General features: G+C 57.2%; 5 protein-coding genes across 5 annotated transcripts in view; 3 read left to right on the forward strand and 2 right to left on the reverse strand.

The window, feature by feature from the left end:
• Positions 1-2,192: 2,192 nt before the first annotated feature.
• Positions 2,193-2,793, reverse strand: CHGG_02910 (uncharacterized protein; the record flags this gene model as incomplete). The annotated part of the gene is made up of 2 exons (XM_001229425.1): positions 2,193-2,432; positions 2,686-2,793. The coding sequence occupies 2 exons, from the start codon at positions 2,791-2,793 to the stop codon at positions 2,193-2,195; spliced, it is 348 nt and encodes a 115-aa protein (XP_001229426.1).
• A 1,115-nt stretch (positions 2,794-3,908) lies between these two features.
• Positions 3,909-4,363, forward strand: CHGG_02911 (uncharacterized protein; the record flags this gene model as incomplete). Its single annotated transcript, XM_001229426.1, has 2 exons — positions 3,909-4,017; positions 4,152-4,363. The coding sequence occupies 2 exons, from the start codon at positions 3,909-3,911 to the stop codon at positions 4,361-4,363; spliced, it is 321 nt and encodes a 106-aa protein (XP_001229427.1).
• Positions 4,364-5,807: 1,444 nt separating this feature from the next.
• On the forward strand, positions 5,808-9,023 carry CHGG_02912 (uncharacterized protein; the record flags this gene model as incomplete). The annotated part of the gene is made up of 4 exons (XM_001229427.1): positions 5,808-5,905; positions 5,986-6,125; positions 6,288-6,394; positions 6,975-9,023. 4 exons carry the CDS (start codon positions 5,808-5,810, stop codon positions 9,021-9,023), a joined length of 2,394 nt encoding a protein of 797 aa, XP_001229428.1.
• Positions 9,024-12,938: 3,915 nt separating this feature from the next.
• CHGG_02913 (uncharacterized protein) lies at positions 12,939-14,081 on the forward strand (the record flags this gene model as incomplete). The annotated part of the gene is made up of 1 exon (XM_001229428.1): positions 12,939-14,081. One exon carries the CDS (start codon positions 12,939-12,941, stop codon positions 14,079-14,081), a length of 1,143 nt encoding a protein of 380 aa, XP_001229429.1.
• Positions 14,082-15,012: 931 nt separating this feature from the next.
• Positions 15,013-15,260, reverse strand: part of CHGG_02914 (uncharacterized protein) — a gene marked incomplete at both ends in the record, with an annotated part of 825 nt that continues 577 nt past the window's right edge. Inside the window, one exon of the mRNA XM_001229429.1 lies at positions 15,013-15,234. Coding sequence (XP_001229430.1) covers positions 15,013-15,234 — 222 coding nt within the window. The remainder of the gene's footprint in view (positions 15,235-15,260) is intronic.

Here is a 15,260-nt window from a genome sequence, read left to right on the forward strand (position 1 = left end):
GATGAGGTCACTTCTTCCTACTGGGTGGACACTTCCGTATTTTTGGGACCGCCTTGGAGTAAAGAGGTAGAATATTCGTAGTTGCAGCAGGTTGCCACCAATGGGCAATGGCAATGGTCATGGGGCCTCACATTTTATCATCTGGCCTCGGCTCCATGTGCGGAGCTTGAGGGAGCGGCCCGACTCGCGTGGTTACAATTTTGGAGACCGTCTAGTACGGATGGCGGCCCTCACATCCGTCCGTTGCGGCGGTTGATGTCGACAGCCGACGGGAATATACCGGCGGGGACACGTTTTGACGACGGCTTGGGATGCCGCCCCGGCCGGGGACCGAAAGGCCGGGCAGAAAGAAGGGAGTCGGAGTCTGCATCAAGTTGGATGAGTGCCGAATCGGAGCGGGGAACAGCCACTTTCGACACCGACGTTCAGAGGGTGCTAGTTCAGGTAGGAAGAGTTTGGACTTCCCGCCATCACGCTCAATGCCCACATCTATCCACTGGAAAAGAAAGACCATGACAAGTACGAAAAACATAATGTCAAAGACTCGCCCCCAACCATTCATCTTGAACCCGCTATCGACACCTCGGTGTTGGCCTGCAAAAAGGGAACCTGCATGACGTGGAAGCGCATATTGGCTGTCGTGTAGCTGCATGAGCACTTCCGAAATTCAGAGTTGTCGTGCAGCACTGCAGGTTCATCCCATGCGCGCGCGGGTGCATCTGCTGGTGCTGGTGCTGCTTCTGCTGTGGTCAAACCTGTCAATCAACAAACCTTTGGACAGCGAATCTCCATCGGCCAGGGTGGTGGGGCGCAAAGTGCTAAGTAAAATTTCCAAATTGTGTGTGGTTGTCCCGCGTCCCATCGGGATGGAGTCTTTTTCCATTAGTTATTCCTTCCACTGATTCATGTATGATACGAATATGGTTGCTCCCTTAATCGAAGTGCCCTCGTTCCTTCCCTCGCTTAGGAGTGTTAACTCAAGCACAGACGATCTTGATTTTCTGGAGCGAGTAGCGAATTTCTCCCGTTGCCGGAATGTGATCCCGGCAACTGCCGTCCTGGGGGGGGCTTGAATGTGCATGTGCCCGAATTGGCACATTGCGAGAACTTCCACATCCTCACCTCATGTTGGCATCTTGGGTGCCGAGGGTATACCCAGTTATCCTCTCTTCGGTTATGACAGCGGGATAGAGTCATAAAGTGCCCGCGCCCTCTTTCATCTTTTCCTGTGTCACTATCATCGTCATTGACTCGATGCGATGGTCGAATTTGAGCAACCACGGTACCCGGGGTATCTCCCAATTTTTCAATCTCTCAATTTCTCTCAATGGGAAGCACCCTGATTTTGTGCGCGGACCTCCTTTCGGTCCCTGCGGGTAAGGTTGCGTTGGGCGCAAGGACAGGCCGCGGTACGGCGGTTTTTGGCGCGCTTGCAGGTTCCGACGCATGCAAGTGCCCCACACACCAAGCTGCATGCAATCGCTGCATGCCCGCTGTTCGGGGATTGCCCGGTTGTTCTGGGTCCATGGAATTGCGGGTGACGTCTGAGCTGGCACGGATGGACACCCGTGGGTGGACTCACGGACACACACACACACAGACACGGACAAACCCCAGGAACCGGTCGCGCCCTTTTCATGCATGCCACCTGTCCCCGGCACGCTGGTTGGGCAGCTGCGAAACCGGCCAAGAGATGACTTGATGTCGAGCTTCCAAGACGGGAACGCCGAGTTGAAGCGGTCTTCGGCCTTGCGCTGGCAGTAGAAAGAGGCAATGAGGACGACGGTTTGGGAAAGCAGGGTCCCGTGACTGGTGGACAGGGGCTCCAGATCTGGACAAGGTGCAAGTCACCCTCCTCGATTTGGCTTCCCGTGGGGGTCTCCAGGTGTGAGACATTTCAATTCTGGGTATACCTTCTGGGGGAGGTCCCTCTATTTCCTGGAGGAACCATCCCCGTCGTCGGCGCCGATTGATAACGCAGCAGAAATCCACTCCACCTTTTGCTTTTGAGTCTCGAGGAACGCCTCGCCCGTGTTTCATATTTTGCTTCTCGCATGGTGGTGCGGGTTTCCGCCGCTTTCCTGCCGAGGAATCTGATAGAAGCACAGAGGATGAACTCTTCGCGCCGCTGTCCATCCGTCACATGCGCAGTTTTTTGAGCGCACATGTATGTATGTACATCCAAACCACAGCTAGGGTCGGTCGGTAGCCGATGCGGTGAACAAGGCGGCGGGTTTCTTGAAGCTACACCAACCCCCACTTCTTGAACCGTCGTACTCTTGCGAGTCGGTGTGTCTTGTGCAGCTTCCCGGTCTCCTGAGGTCGAGTGGTTCTGCAGTCTGCATGCCGTGGCAGACTTGTGAGCGGTGTGTGTGGACATGGCTTGAGTTGACCAAGTCCGTGGTTTCAGCCAGCTCGGCGCCTCCGAGCCTCTGTCCAAAACAGGTATCCCAACACAACTGAAAAAAACACAACAAGGCTGTGGTTGGTTTGATGCCGTGCCTCTGTTGACGTTTGGGGTCGCATCACAGGCCGCAGAATTCGCCGGCAGTAGCCTCACTCTTTCTTTATGGACGGGAGACAGGCCAAGACAGCTCGGATCGGCAGCCAGCCGCTGCTCACATGTGATGATGTCTTCACAGAATGCGGCGCACAGGCGCTATCTGCACGACAGCCCAAGCTAACCGAACAGCTTCCATCGGGCGTCAATGCGGGCTGCAGGAGCGGATTGTCGAGGGTGGTAGTGGGCAATGGGCATGGATGACTGAGAATGGGCTCGCGGACGACCGACATGGGGGTGTTGAAACCGAGGTGGACATGGAAGCGCGCCAATGGCCAATCGGAGACCAGGTTCAGACACCGGTCGGCTGAAATATCCCGGGCCGTTGCGTGGTCGACCCGGTCGACCCAAAGCCCGCGGTTGTCGAAGCCGAGCGAGAGCTTGCCGGAAACAGCTAGGGAAGGAAGCGATCCGTTGGAAGCCTCCGAAGCTTCCACTCATAGCGTTGGTCCAGCCCCAAGCAGGCTCCGTTCTCGCGAATGCTTCCCGCTCCCGCCCGCCCTCGTTAACTATTAGTTACCATCGGGGCGGCATCAAAGCTGAACGGCACTGAGCGACGATCAGCAGCGGCCTTGCGATCTCGTGGGAGGTCTGTGCGGTATAACTGGACTCCCGATTCTGCAACGCGCGTCCGGGGTTGCAGAAATGATCCGATGGGGGAAGTTCAGATCTTCAAACTCACTTTTATCTGATGTTGACATGCTCGTAGTACACTAGGTCGACTGCATTACTGCGGGTGCCACCGTGCTTCCAAGTCGCCAAGTGCTTGATTGGTACCTGACCGGACATTGAGGGAGGTACCCAAGGCAGCTCGCAGCATACTGTGTACACACAAACAAACTTCCGTGTGTGTAGATCCAGATGTACTGTGTCCCTTCGACGGGCAGCTTCGGCGTCCGGGGTTCGCGACCAGGGTATGCCGAGGCGAGGTGGTTTTGGTGTTCAATGCCTGATCGCAAACGCCAGATGGCGGTGGACAACAGCAATCAAGAGCGTGGGATTTAGTGACGTTATTTGAGGCTAGCGTAGGGCTACCTTGTTCGTGTTCCGCATTCCGCGAGCATCGTCAGCCATCCATCCATCCATCCATGGGGCCAAAACGCTCTGGCGGGAAAGCGCTAATCCTTTTTAGCTTGGCCGTTGCTGTGCACTCCCTTGAACTCCCCACACAACCACGCGGGCAAAATGGCACTCGGGTGCTCCAATTGCACACAGTGCCAACCAGTGTCGATGCAACATCGGCAACGATCACGCCTTCCGGAGATTTGTGCGCTCGACACGAAAATGAGAAGAATAAAAGCAGAAACTGGAAAGAGCCACGCGGATCATGTCGATTCTAGGAGCCAAGATGCGTCAGGCTGCTCCTACCTCATCTTTGAGTGCCAGGTGCCCTCTTGCTCTCTACGGGCAGGTACAGGGACAGAGTCGAGGCAGGTGCCTTACACGTACACTACACAGTAAGATCGACCTAAATCTGCACTAAATTCCGCCAGACAAACAATTTTATTATTTAGTTGGGTAACTCGAAGCACACTAATTAACACATTGCCATTGCCAAAACACCCACCCACCTGGCAACCTCGCATCCTAGCAACTCATCGACACGCCATGCCGGCGCCCCGTTTTCCATTTTCGGTTCCATGTGCTGGGCACGAGACGCTGATGAGAAGACGCCACGCTCGCCATCTGCCTTCTCCACCCGCACCACATCCCGGCACGAACTGGTCAAGAACGCTCGGCGGCCCATCCCCGCGACCCGCCCGCACCGTGGATTTTCATGGGTTCGCGGGTGGATTCCAATAGTTTATTCTGCTAGTTATTTGATCACTCGCATGCTCCTTCGCGGCGGCCATAACCGGGCACTCGCCGCCAACCCAACCACGGTCACATTAGCCCATTTGCAGGGGAAGAAAAGTCTCGGGATCATTCTGGGCCGTCGTTTCTGTCGCGTCAGCGTGCTCAGACCCGCCCTGCCGAGCCTGCCTGCGCCATGGGTGATGACGGACATGTCGGATCCCGCCAGCCCAAAAAGTTGTTTGTGTCGTGTCTGCCGAGCTGCGGCAGCGTCTGGACTCATCAGCCACTTTTGCGGTTCCGAGTGCGGATCCGGCAACATCCAGCGGGCTTTGACAGGGTGATGGGGCGCGGGATGCTTGTCATGCCTGGTCAACGAACACACCCCCAGGCACACCCAGACTAAGCAGACCAGACACACGCCCACACACAACACACACACACACACGCACACACACGCACACGCACACTTTTCGCCTCGCAGATCTCATCTCGCATCACCCCTCGACATGGGCCAGCCAAGAATCCCCAGCGGTGCCCCAGATGACGACACGTCAGGGTTTCCCGTCAACGCTCTTGCCGTCGTCCTTGGCTTGGTTCGGCACGTTTACCTTGCTCCCGGACCCTGGAAAGGTCGCGTCACTCTGTAACTCCTGAGTCCATCTCCAGAACATGTGCGAGAATGTGACATGACGAACCCGATGCAGACAGCGAGCCGCAAGGATCCGCCACGGTTACCAAACAGGGCTTCGTGGCGGCCTTGTCGGTGAGCGCGTTTCTCGCTCCATTTTCACTTTACCGCTCCCACTTGAGGTACCTGACTATGTACGACTACTGAGGTACCTCCCACACACAGTTGCCGGGCTATGTGAACTCTCCCAAGCCCGTTTCTCTTGCGCGAAACGTCTTCGTATCGACCAAGGAGGCGCGCGTCTTTTTGTCACTTTCGCTTCGTCTCTCCCGTCTTGCATGGACCAGGGCGTCTCTCAGGTGGCCCCAGGCCGAGATACCCGTTGTCTGGGGACCACCCAGCCAGGACGATGCCATGCAGAGAGAGCCGCCGGCGGTGATCATTGCCAAGCCGCCAAGAAACGTCAGTCTCGATGCTGCCCCTTTTGCACTAGTCGGACGGATTTGCAGGACTTGCAAAGGACCACGAACGCGTGGTGCGAGCCACGATTCCATAAACTCGGGGCCGGTTCTTGGGGTTTCAAGGTGTCAGGGCGGTCAATCAACCCCCCTTCCCCCCACACCCCGGGTTGGCGATGGGCATGAGTGCCGCAAGGCATTCACTGTAGCAGATGCTGCGGGACGCCTTGTCGTCATCAAGACCGTTATTGCCTCTGCCCGTCATTTACAGAAATAAGAAAAATGAGAAACTCATCTCAGCCAACCAATTTTCCAAAAGGAAGCATCCGTCCAAGCCGCCCTGGTTGTGGTCTGCGCACGCAGCATGGCCCCCCCTTGTTGGCCCCATGCACCCCGGTTTTCCAAACGGACGGCTGTGCCCCCGGGCGACGAGGGTGGGCTGTCATCTGCCCGCGCCGTGAGGTACCTGTAGAGAGGAAAACCGGTGGACGCAGAAAGTGCCCTAAAGGACCAGGGCTATGAAAATCTGCTGCTTCTTAAAGTCCGCTGCTGGTTGACATCAGCCCGGGCTTAGTTATTACCAAGCTCTCTTTCCAACGGCGTGTTTCTGAAGGATTCCATACACCCCCTTCAGCCAGGCCAAAAGAACGGACCAAGCGTCTCGACAAACGGTACATGGTTGGTACGTACATCCATTATACGTACAGGTTCCGATATTGAGACACCATAACCGCCCCGCGAAAAGCTCGGCATTGGCCCAAGCCAAAGCTTCGGCTTCTCTGCCCCCGAGCTCTTCGAGATTTGCCAAACGAAAAGGCAGGACTACTCCTCCGCTACTTACGAGGGCGTGCGGTCCAGGAGAAACCAAGAGCGAGTGCCCCGGCCGTTGTTGTTTTGGGTGTCCATTCAGACGACGGGAAGATCCCTAGCGTATTCCGGCGCCCGGAGCCAGTAGGTTAGCCCAGAGTCGACTTGAGGACAACCACTGGCTGTGTATGCCCGCAACTCATCAGACTCCGGCCCACCGCGACAATCACGATTCTGGTATCGATCGCTCCGCTGCCGCTCTGCACCTCCCGTCTGTTATGCTTGGCTCCGAGTCACCTGTGACTGCTTCTCCCTCGTCCCACTAGCCCGCGGCGTGGCTTCACCGGTGTCTGTGTGGCACACCCCCGGCTTGACGTAAGCTAGCACATCTCTTTGCTGCGGTCCCCGGACACGTACCTTCTGCATTTTCTCTGAGCGCCTGCTCCCACCCTACCGCGGCTTGACCCCGGGACCATCTTTCGACACTCCATCGCCGACGTGGCCGTGGCCCGTATTCCGATCCCTTTAGCGGGCCACGCTCCTCCCCGTTCAACAGACGAGGTTGTTGCCACTGCTGCCATCTGGGCTCGGCCGCTTGCCCGCGCCTGCAAAGCAGCACGCACGTCATTGTCCCGGATCCCAATCCGTCAGCGTGGCGATCCAGTCGGTTTCCCAGTGGACCGAAGTCCCAGCGCGGCGCTGGGTAGGTGCTCTCTCCTTCCAGCTGTTGTCTACGGCTCACTGCAGCGAGGGCGTGTGCATTCCCCCGAGCCGGGCACCGGGTGTTGGTTCCGACCAGGAACCCACCGGGGAGACAGTACTTGAAAGCACCCGCCGAAGTCAATGTCAGCGACCCCCGGACCTCAAGAGCGAAGGGGATAAGGCCGCGATGTCGCAGGGGGATTCTGCGCCTCGCCCAGTCTCTCGCAATTCCTCGCAGTCTCCGGCGACAGCGACAGCGACAAATACCGCATCCTCCCCCCCTCTCCAGCGAAGCCGTGCCTACCGAGATGACGCAAGACCACAACCGCCGCTTCGTGATCCCAGCGGCTTCGAGCTAACTCAAGGCGAGGGGAACAACCAACCAGGAGGAAACGGGAGTTTGGGCCACATACCAAACCCGGCCGGTTCATACGGGAGCTTGCCTGGGCAGTCACCGTCTCTTTCACAACCTTCGACTTCGGGAGGGACTCAACCACCCAGCATGGGAGCTGGCCAGTACGGGACGGAGGGATCTCCGTCCCATCACTTTGCCTACCAAACGCCAGGCCTTACCACGCCACGGTCAACACACCAGGCCATCCCCTCGACAACGTCTCCGGCGAGGCCGCTTACGTCGGCGGACCGGGGATCCCCCCAGGCTGTCCACCCGTACCCCATGGCTGCGAGGCGAATCTTGACGCCGAAATCGCCTAGGACAGCGGGCCTGAGCCGAGCTGCAATGAGGACAGTGGACGCACAACATCTCACGGCGAGCCTTCCGACCCCTGGTCAAAGAGGCGCCACCTCGGGACATGATGTCCAGACACACGGCAGCGCGCCTTCGCCCCTGGGGCCACCACCGCAGCTGCGCAACTCCACCCTCGGACAGGGACCCGCGGCACCCCCACCAACCCGGCCAACATCTGGCCTTTCCCGCTCGCTTTCGCATCCCAACTTGAGCCATGAACCCCCCCCAACCCCAACCTCCGAACCACCGCAGCCTAGAAGCCTAAAACGTGAGCACAATGGGCGACCGGTAATTTTGGGACCCCCATTTGCGTCGCCGCTGCCTACTGGTCAACAATATGGTGCGCCGGGGGTTCTAGGAGACCCGAGGTGGGGGCCCGGGCTTTTTCCGTCGATGCCTGCTGGCGGGGGAGGAAACGTGGGCATGAGCGAAGGGCAACCACTCTTGACCATTACCCCGAGGCATGGCGATGAGATCGTGGTCCCCATTGACGTCCATCAGGGCTCCAAGCAGGCAGACCAGAAACGGCAGCGTAACGCAGGGGCCTCAGCAAGGTTCCGACAGCGGAAGAAGGAGCGCGAGAAGGAGCAACAAGAGGAACTGCAGAAGCTGGAAAACGAGAACCGGGAGCTGGAGAGGAGAAACGAGGAGCTTGCCAGGCGCTTCCAAGCCCTTGAAGCTGAACGGGAATTTTACCGGAACGAACGAAACCGACTACGAGATATTCTCACTCAAATGCCCGGTGGCAGCGAGTGGATCGGTCGGGGGCCACCGAGCCCGGTCTCGGGAACGGCAGGAGGCCCTCCCTCCGACGGCAACGCCCTGCTCGCTCACCAGCCGCAGCCGCCTCCTCCTCATAACCACTCCCAGCCTCAACACCATCAGGCTCAATTCTACCAACCCCTGGCCCATCCGCTAGCTCACACGCACCCGCGGTCTGGTTCTTATGGCGACTCGTCCTCACTCGAACCTCCCGCCAGGCGGAGGAGAACAGATTCCGAACCGCAGCTGCCAACTACCTCATACAACCTCATGACTCCGACGACGTTACCGCCCATTACGGGACCCTCGCCCCCGCATTCCTCCTTCGGCATCCCCCCGTCGCCACACGTTACACCGCCCCTGGGCGCCGCGCGGTTGCCGCCGCTGCGGTTCGATCAGGCTCGAACACCGTCGACAACCCCACCACCCGTCCCCACCGCGCCGCCGCCGCAAGGGATTCCCTCCCAGTCCGGCAGCCCCTACATCAGGTCGAGGAGATTCCCTCACGAGACCGGGTGGGCTACCGACCCGCGCCCGGAAACGGAGGGCGGCCCCAGGTGATAGATGGGCCGAATTCCGGAAAACTGCGCGCAGGATGCCGCTCGTCTCGGATCCTGTCGGCGATGAACAAGCGGCGCGCACAGTCACACAAAATCAGCACCATACACACACACCGCCGACGCAAACGAAGCCCCCTCGGGCCTCAAGATTGCATTGGATCAACCCATTCCACTTTTCTCGTCATTCATTTTTCCTTTTGCAGTTCGGGTCATATTAGAGGCCTCAAAGATCTGCCAGGGCAACCGGCAACCGGGTTCATTACGGGGGTAGAGAAAACCAAGAGTTCTACCTCATCTGTCTATTTCCATTTCTTTTTCGCTCTTTTGCTCTCACCTCCACACACACATACACACGTACATCACACTCATATGGCCTGCTTGGGTTACCATTTCCTTCTACCTACTAATCACCACCTTCCCCACCCGCGCATGCATAGGATTAACTACATCTCGTGTTTCATCAGGTTTGGCTTTGCTTGTTCTACATTTTCCAGCACAAATGCTGCGAGGGGTTCAGGGGTTTTGGCACGGTGTTCGAGTTTCTTTTGAGTTTATTTTGAAGGTCATTACGGTGTTACGGGGCTTTTGTTTGTCGATAATTGGGCGGCATTCGTATATAATTTCCTGTCTCTCCTTTTTCAGGACTCGTCTCCTTTTGTTTATCTGTTTAGCGAGGGGCGGAGCATTTTGATACCAGATTGGTCTAAAAAGTCTGTTTTTATTTTATTTTTATTTTTTTATTTCCCCCCCTCCTCTATTTCCCCCAGCCAGTCAGCCACTAGCTCGCGTACTGATCACCGTCGCCATTTTCTTTCCATTGGATACCCAAACAGACCGAAGCAAGGCGGTTCACACTGGGCGCGGACGAATAAGGCGAGGGGGGAGGGGGGACGAGGGCGATTGAGGAATGGATAGTGACACCGAGGGTGGGAAAAGGGGTGGGGGTAGGAAGGGGGAGAACGGGAAGGTTGGAGTTGGCAGCTGGGGAGAAACACCCTAAGGCAGCAAACTGCACATCCTGTTGCACGTACATGCGTATGATCACCTCATGCGTCCGGCGGTGTATTCAGTAATTCGGTAATTCGAACGCCGAGGAAAAAGTCTGTCTCGGACAGGTCCGCTTTTCTCAGACAAGAGAGAGACAAGAGAGCTGCCCGACTGAGGCAGGAACCGTTCCCGAAGGGGAAGGACAACGAAAACAGAAACACTTAGCTAGAATGATCCCAACCCGGCCTTGTCACACACACGCCCTCCCGGATGCCAATGCTGTGTGACTCGAAGCTATTCCCAAAACCGCCTGTCCCCTTTGCCACCGGCATTCCTATTTGATACTTTTGTTGGCCTGGCCTGGGCGAGTTGCTGAGCCACATCCTCCTCTTTTTTTTTTTGTTGACTCTTGTTGTTTTTAGCCTCTCCTATCCCATGCCCGACACCGGCGCTCGTCACGCATGTCAGCCTGCTGCTGTTGCATGCTTTGCCGCGGCACTGCTCGGTCGCGTGCCTTGGCTGGTCTGCAGCGCCTAACGTGCCCTTTTTTTTGGGGTTTTTGGTGGGGGCCGAGTTGGAAGCTAATTTGTATTTTTCTTTTTTGGTATTTCTGCCCTCTCGCCGTTACCGCCCCCAGCGCGGGTAGCCCCCCCTCCCCTCCGGGAATACCATGGAGGATGGAGGCATCAGCACTTTTGATATCGCGCGTCTCAACTATTTGGCTTGGCTGCGAGGACATCCCAATCCCAATCCCAATCAGTAACTAACTGACCCTAGCAAGGCAAAGAAAAAAAAAAAAAAGGCTCGCCTTGCCTAAGAAGGACGGCAAGTCTCGGCCCTTTTTTGGCCCCCCTGATGCAACATCTCAGCGCAACACGGGCGTTGTTGTTGTGTTGTGTCGTGTTTTAATCACGGCATGTCACTGCACGGTCGCTCCCTCATCGGTTTCGAGGGAGGGGGGAAAGGAAGGGGGGGGGTGGCCGCGGTGGCGTCAGCTAAGACAGCTTCTCTGGCGGCAGACGACCCATCACCCGTCAGAAGAAGAATGTCTTGCAGTCTTCTTGTGACTTCATGCTGTCGTATATCAGCCATACAAAATCATTGATTTGGGTGTTGGTGAGTGAGTCCCCCATGCTGCATGGCTGCTGTGCGGGTGATTCGCGCCATGGGGGCTCAGGGCCGGCTTGGGTGGGTGGGAAACGTGCCGTCGGTCGGTTTGGGCGAATCGGCCGCGGACCGTTGCGAGAAGGAGGGGGGTGGGAACGCTGATCTGTTGAGACTATTTGCGCTGTTCATCACCCACCCACCGCCAGCGCGGTAACTAATCATCTGAAACAGAGCAAGCAGGACAACAATTGTCTTGGCGTAGCGCGGAATAAAACCAACAGAGGGTTGGCTCCCTTTTGTTCTGTACTCGTAGCAAGTTAGTCGGTGGATGGCGGGTGGCACTGTGGCGTTTGTCGCCATCTGCGTGTTGTCTGCAAGATCTGCCACTGATGTCTCGGTTGTTTTTCCCAAACCGTCCGGTCGCGGATGTTCCGCACTTCCAACAAGCGTCATGTGTCTGTGAACATGGCCTGATTTTCCAACCAAAACCTGCAGAGTTTGTCATCGGGCTAGGTACCAAGGAGCTGCTGGTCAGATGGACTTGGTGACTCCGGGTGACGATAAGCTGAATGTCCGAAACACAAACACGCGTGTGACGGAGTAACATGAGACCCGCGAGGATTCCAATGCCGAATTGGGTAATCGGAGTGCTGGGCGGGCGCCAAAACGAGCGACGGTTCCGAACCCGAGACTTTGATCGACGGCGGGAAAGGAAATTGTTGGGTTGCGGAGTCCTCGTGTAGGATGGAACAAACGCCCAGATTTCAAAGCCTTGTCTTCTGTGTGCGTTCCATAACTAGGTAATAAAGTGGGTTTGATCACGTAGTTATCACGTAACTTAAAGTTGGAAGTTGGGCATGTTTGAACGAGGGGGAGAAAACACTGAACCCGAGCGGAGCATCGTCCGGAGCACCCCCATCTGTGCGCCGTCTCGGCGTCGCGGTGGAGGCACCGTCATCTTCCCGTCCCGTAGCTAGCGACGTTACATCATCCGCTCCGTCGGGTCCGGCTGCAGGGGTCAAACTTCGGTCCACACGCGGCGGACCATTCCAGAGCTTTGGAACCGAGAGTGTGCCCAAGTGGTGGAGTACGGGATCAGGTGCAGTCGAGAGATTGCGTGCAATGCGTGGACAAGCACGCATCGATGGGCGGTTTACCACCAACCAACCGACCGTTGAGAGGCAAAGACACCTAACAACACAAAATAAAATACTGCGACGACGGGCGAGGTACTGAAGATGGGAAGATTTAACCCAGCACGGAATATAACGGTATGCTTCTTTCTGTTTAAGCCATCTTCGGATAGCAGGTCGCGATGGCGCCCGGTTGCTGTAAATCACCCCGCGGCCAAGCGAGATCTTTGAAGCGGAGAGTTCGCATCTGAGACAGAAGAAGCGGATGGTTGCAGGTGTGGCCGAACAATGAGGCCGAGGTGTGAGACCGATCAAGTCGCACGACGAGGTGCTACAAACACGTTGCTGTCTTTGAAAGCAAGAGGCAACTGTGGAAGGGAGAGAGGATGGCCCCTCCATTTTTTTTGGTGGGGGCGGGGACAAACGGAGAAGGAGGGGTAGCTTTTTGTGGGCCTTGACTTTCTCTCTTGGCACCGAAAAATGTCCCCACTGTCCAGTTAGCGCCCAACAGCCTGAGCCGCGCGCAACATCATTTTCCAGGTTGAGGTCTGTAACCACCAGAAACCACAAAACTTGCGAATATGGATTCGCCTCGCTCACCTAAGCGGCGACGGATTTTATCCTCTATCAACCCGCCAGAACCAAACATCGAGGATGATGGAGCAAAACATTACAAACGCGACCGCACAATGACCCCGGGCCTTTCCGAACCTCGAGAAGAAGAATTGCCAAGGAAAGAAGACAAGATGACGGACAACCAATCGGAGACACAGGGACACGACTCGGGTGCCCCCAGGACGACCAGGTTTCGCTTCAAATCCAAGTCGTCCCGGTCATCACGGCGGCGCGAGGGAGAGGAAGACGATGACGGCCGCCGCCGCCGCCATCGGCATAGATCTCGATCGCGTTCCCGCGACAGGGACGGAGGCAGCGACGACGAACCACGACGATCACGGCGGCGTGGCGACCCGGACGGAGACCATGACCGTCACCGGCGCCATCACCGACGCCACCACCACCGCCGGCGCAAACATCGCTCCAAATCCCCCTCACCCGCTCAAGACCCCAACGCCGACGACCCCTTCCAACCCGCCCCGCTCTCCCCCACCACCGCCTTCCGCGAATCCCTCTTCGACGCCATGGCCGACGACGAAGGCGCCGCCTACTGGGAATCCGTCTACGGCCAGCCCATCCACATCTACCAACACCCCAACACCACCTCCACCAGTGATAACGGCGACGGCGTCCCCCGCGCCGCCTCCCTCCTCGACCGCATGACCGACGAGGAGTACGCGGACTACGTGCGCCAGAAGATGTGGGAGAAGACGCACGCGGGGCTGCTGGAGGCCCGCGCCCGCCGCCAGGCCCAGCGCGCCGCGGCCGAGAAGGAGGCCGCCGAGCAGGCCCGTGTCGATCGCGAGATGGAGCGCTGTCTGCGTCGCGGGGAGGAGAGGCGCAGGAGAAAGGGGTGGCGGGTCAGGTGGGAGGGGTATGTCCAGCGGTGGGCGGAGTGGGAGGGGGGGAAGGGAGAGGGGGAGGGTGAGGGTGGGGTTTTTCCGTGGCCCGTGTTGGAGGAGGGTGGGATTCGTGATGGGGCGGGGGAGGTGCGGGTGGAAGAGGTGAGGGCGTTTTTTGTGAAGGGGATTGGGTTGGATGAAGTGGGGGAGAAGGAGTTTGCGGCGAGGCTGAAGGAGGAGAGGGTGCGATGGCATCCGGATAAGGTGCAGCAGCGGCTTGGGGGGACGGTGGATGAGAAGGTTATGAGGGATGTGACGGCTATTTTTCAGGTCGTGGATGCGTTGTGGAATGATACCCGGAAGAAGAGCGGCTAGGCGTTTAAAGATGGTTTGGTTATGGTCATGGTTATAGTCATAGTGGTCATGCGTGGCTTGCTACAACGGATAGACATGCATCACGCGGCTTTCAAGTATTTGAATGGAGCTGTCACTTAATGCCTTTTTCTAATAGTCAAGGAAAGTATGTCCCTTAGGAATCTTTCTTGGCCTTGACTCGTTGCCCGTTTTCCCCTGAAGACATGTGAGCTACAACATCGACATAATACATGTTTGCCGTAACAAATTGCAACATACTTTACTCAGCTACCTACCACATTTTCTACCACAGGTCTATCGAGCTTGATAACCTTGACAGCCCGTGTTTCGATCAGGATCCAAAGCTGCACGAGTCCGTCAACTCTCTCATGACTCGGCCCCCAGCCAAGTCTCTATCACCTTACCCATCCGACCACGTCATGGATTACTGGCAGGCCATTGTTGACGTCAACCGTCGTCAGCAAAGGGAAAGACCCCGCCAGAACGCGCGGCTTTTGAGATCGAGTAATCCCATTCGATGGAATGGATACCATAGCCGAGTCGGTCGTTTTGCGGAATGCGTCCATGGTCGGGGAGCTTGGGGAACACATTCAGCCAATATTTGCGTGATAATAGGGCAGAAACCGTTTTATTTTTCCAAGCCAAGCAGAAAGCAGAGTAGTTGATTATTTTGGGGGACGCCCATCCCGTAGCAGTAATAGTTGCCCTTGGTAACCACCCCCGTAGCCTTCCAGAAACTTAATATCTTGTCGTCCCAGTGCCATTATCACTACCCACTACCACTAGCCACTAGCCACTAGGCCACTACCACTACCACTACCACTACCACTACCACTACTCAATCACCTCCAGGCTCCCACCCTCACACAAGCCAGAAAATGAAGAAAAGACCAAAAGCACAATTAACCCACCCACCCACCCCCAACACCTTTTACAAACCCACCCAAACCACCACACCACCCACCACCATCCCCACACCCACACCCTTCCCAGCCCTCACCCCCGCGGCACCGACATTCCCCGTCGCGGTCGCCGACTCCGTCGCCGACGCCGCCTCACTCTCGACCGAGCTGACCGCCGACGCCGAGGAGCTGGTCGGGTCGGCGAGCTGGGACTCGAGGGAGGAGCGCTCGGCGCCGGTGGCGGCGGGGATCTGCAAGGATGGGGAGGATGGGACGC

This window comes from Chaetomium globosum, genomic scaffold (assembly GCF_000143365.1).
Source record: "Chaetomium globosum CBS 148.51 scaffold_2 genomic scaffold, whole genome shotgun sequence".
In the NCBI taxonomy this organism is placed as follows: Eukaryota; Fungi; Ascomycota; class Sordariomycetes; order Sordariales; family Chaetomiaceae; genus Chaetomium; species Chaetomium globosum.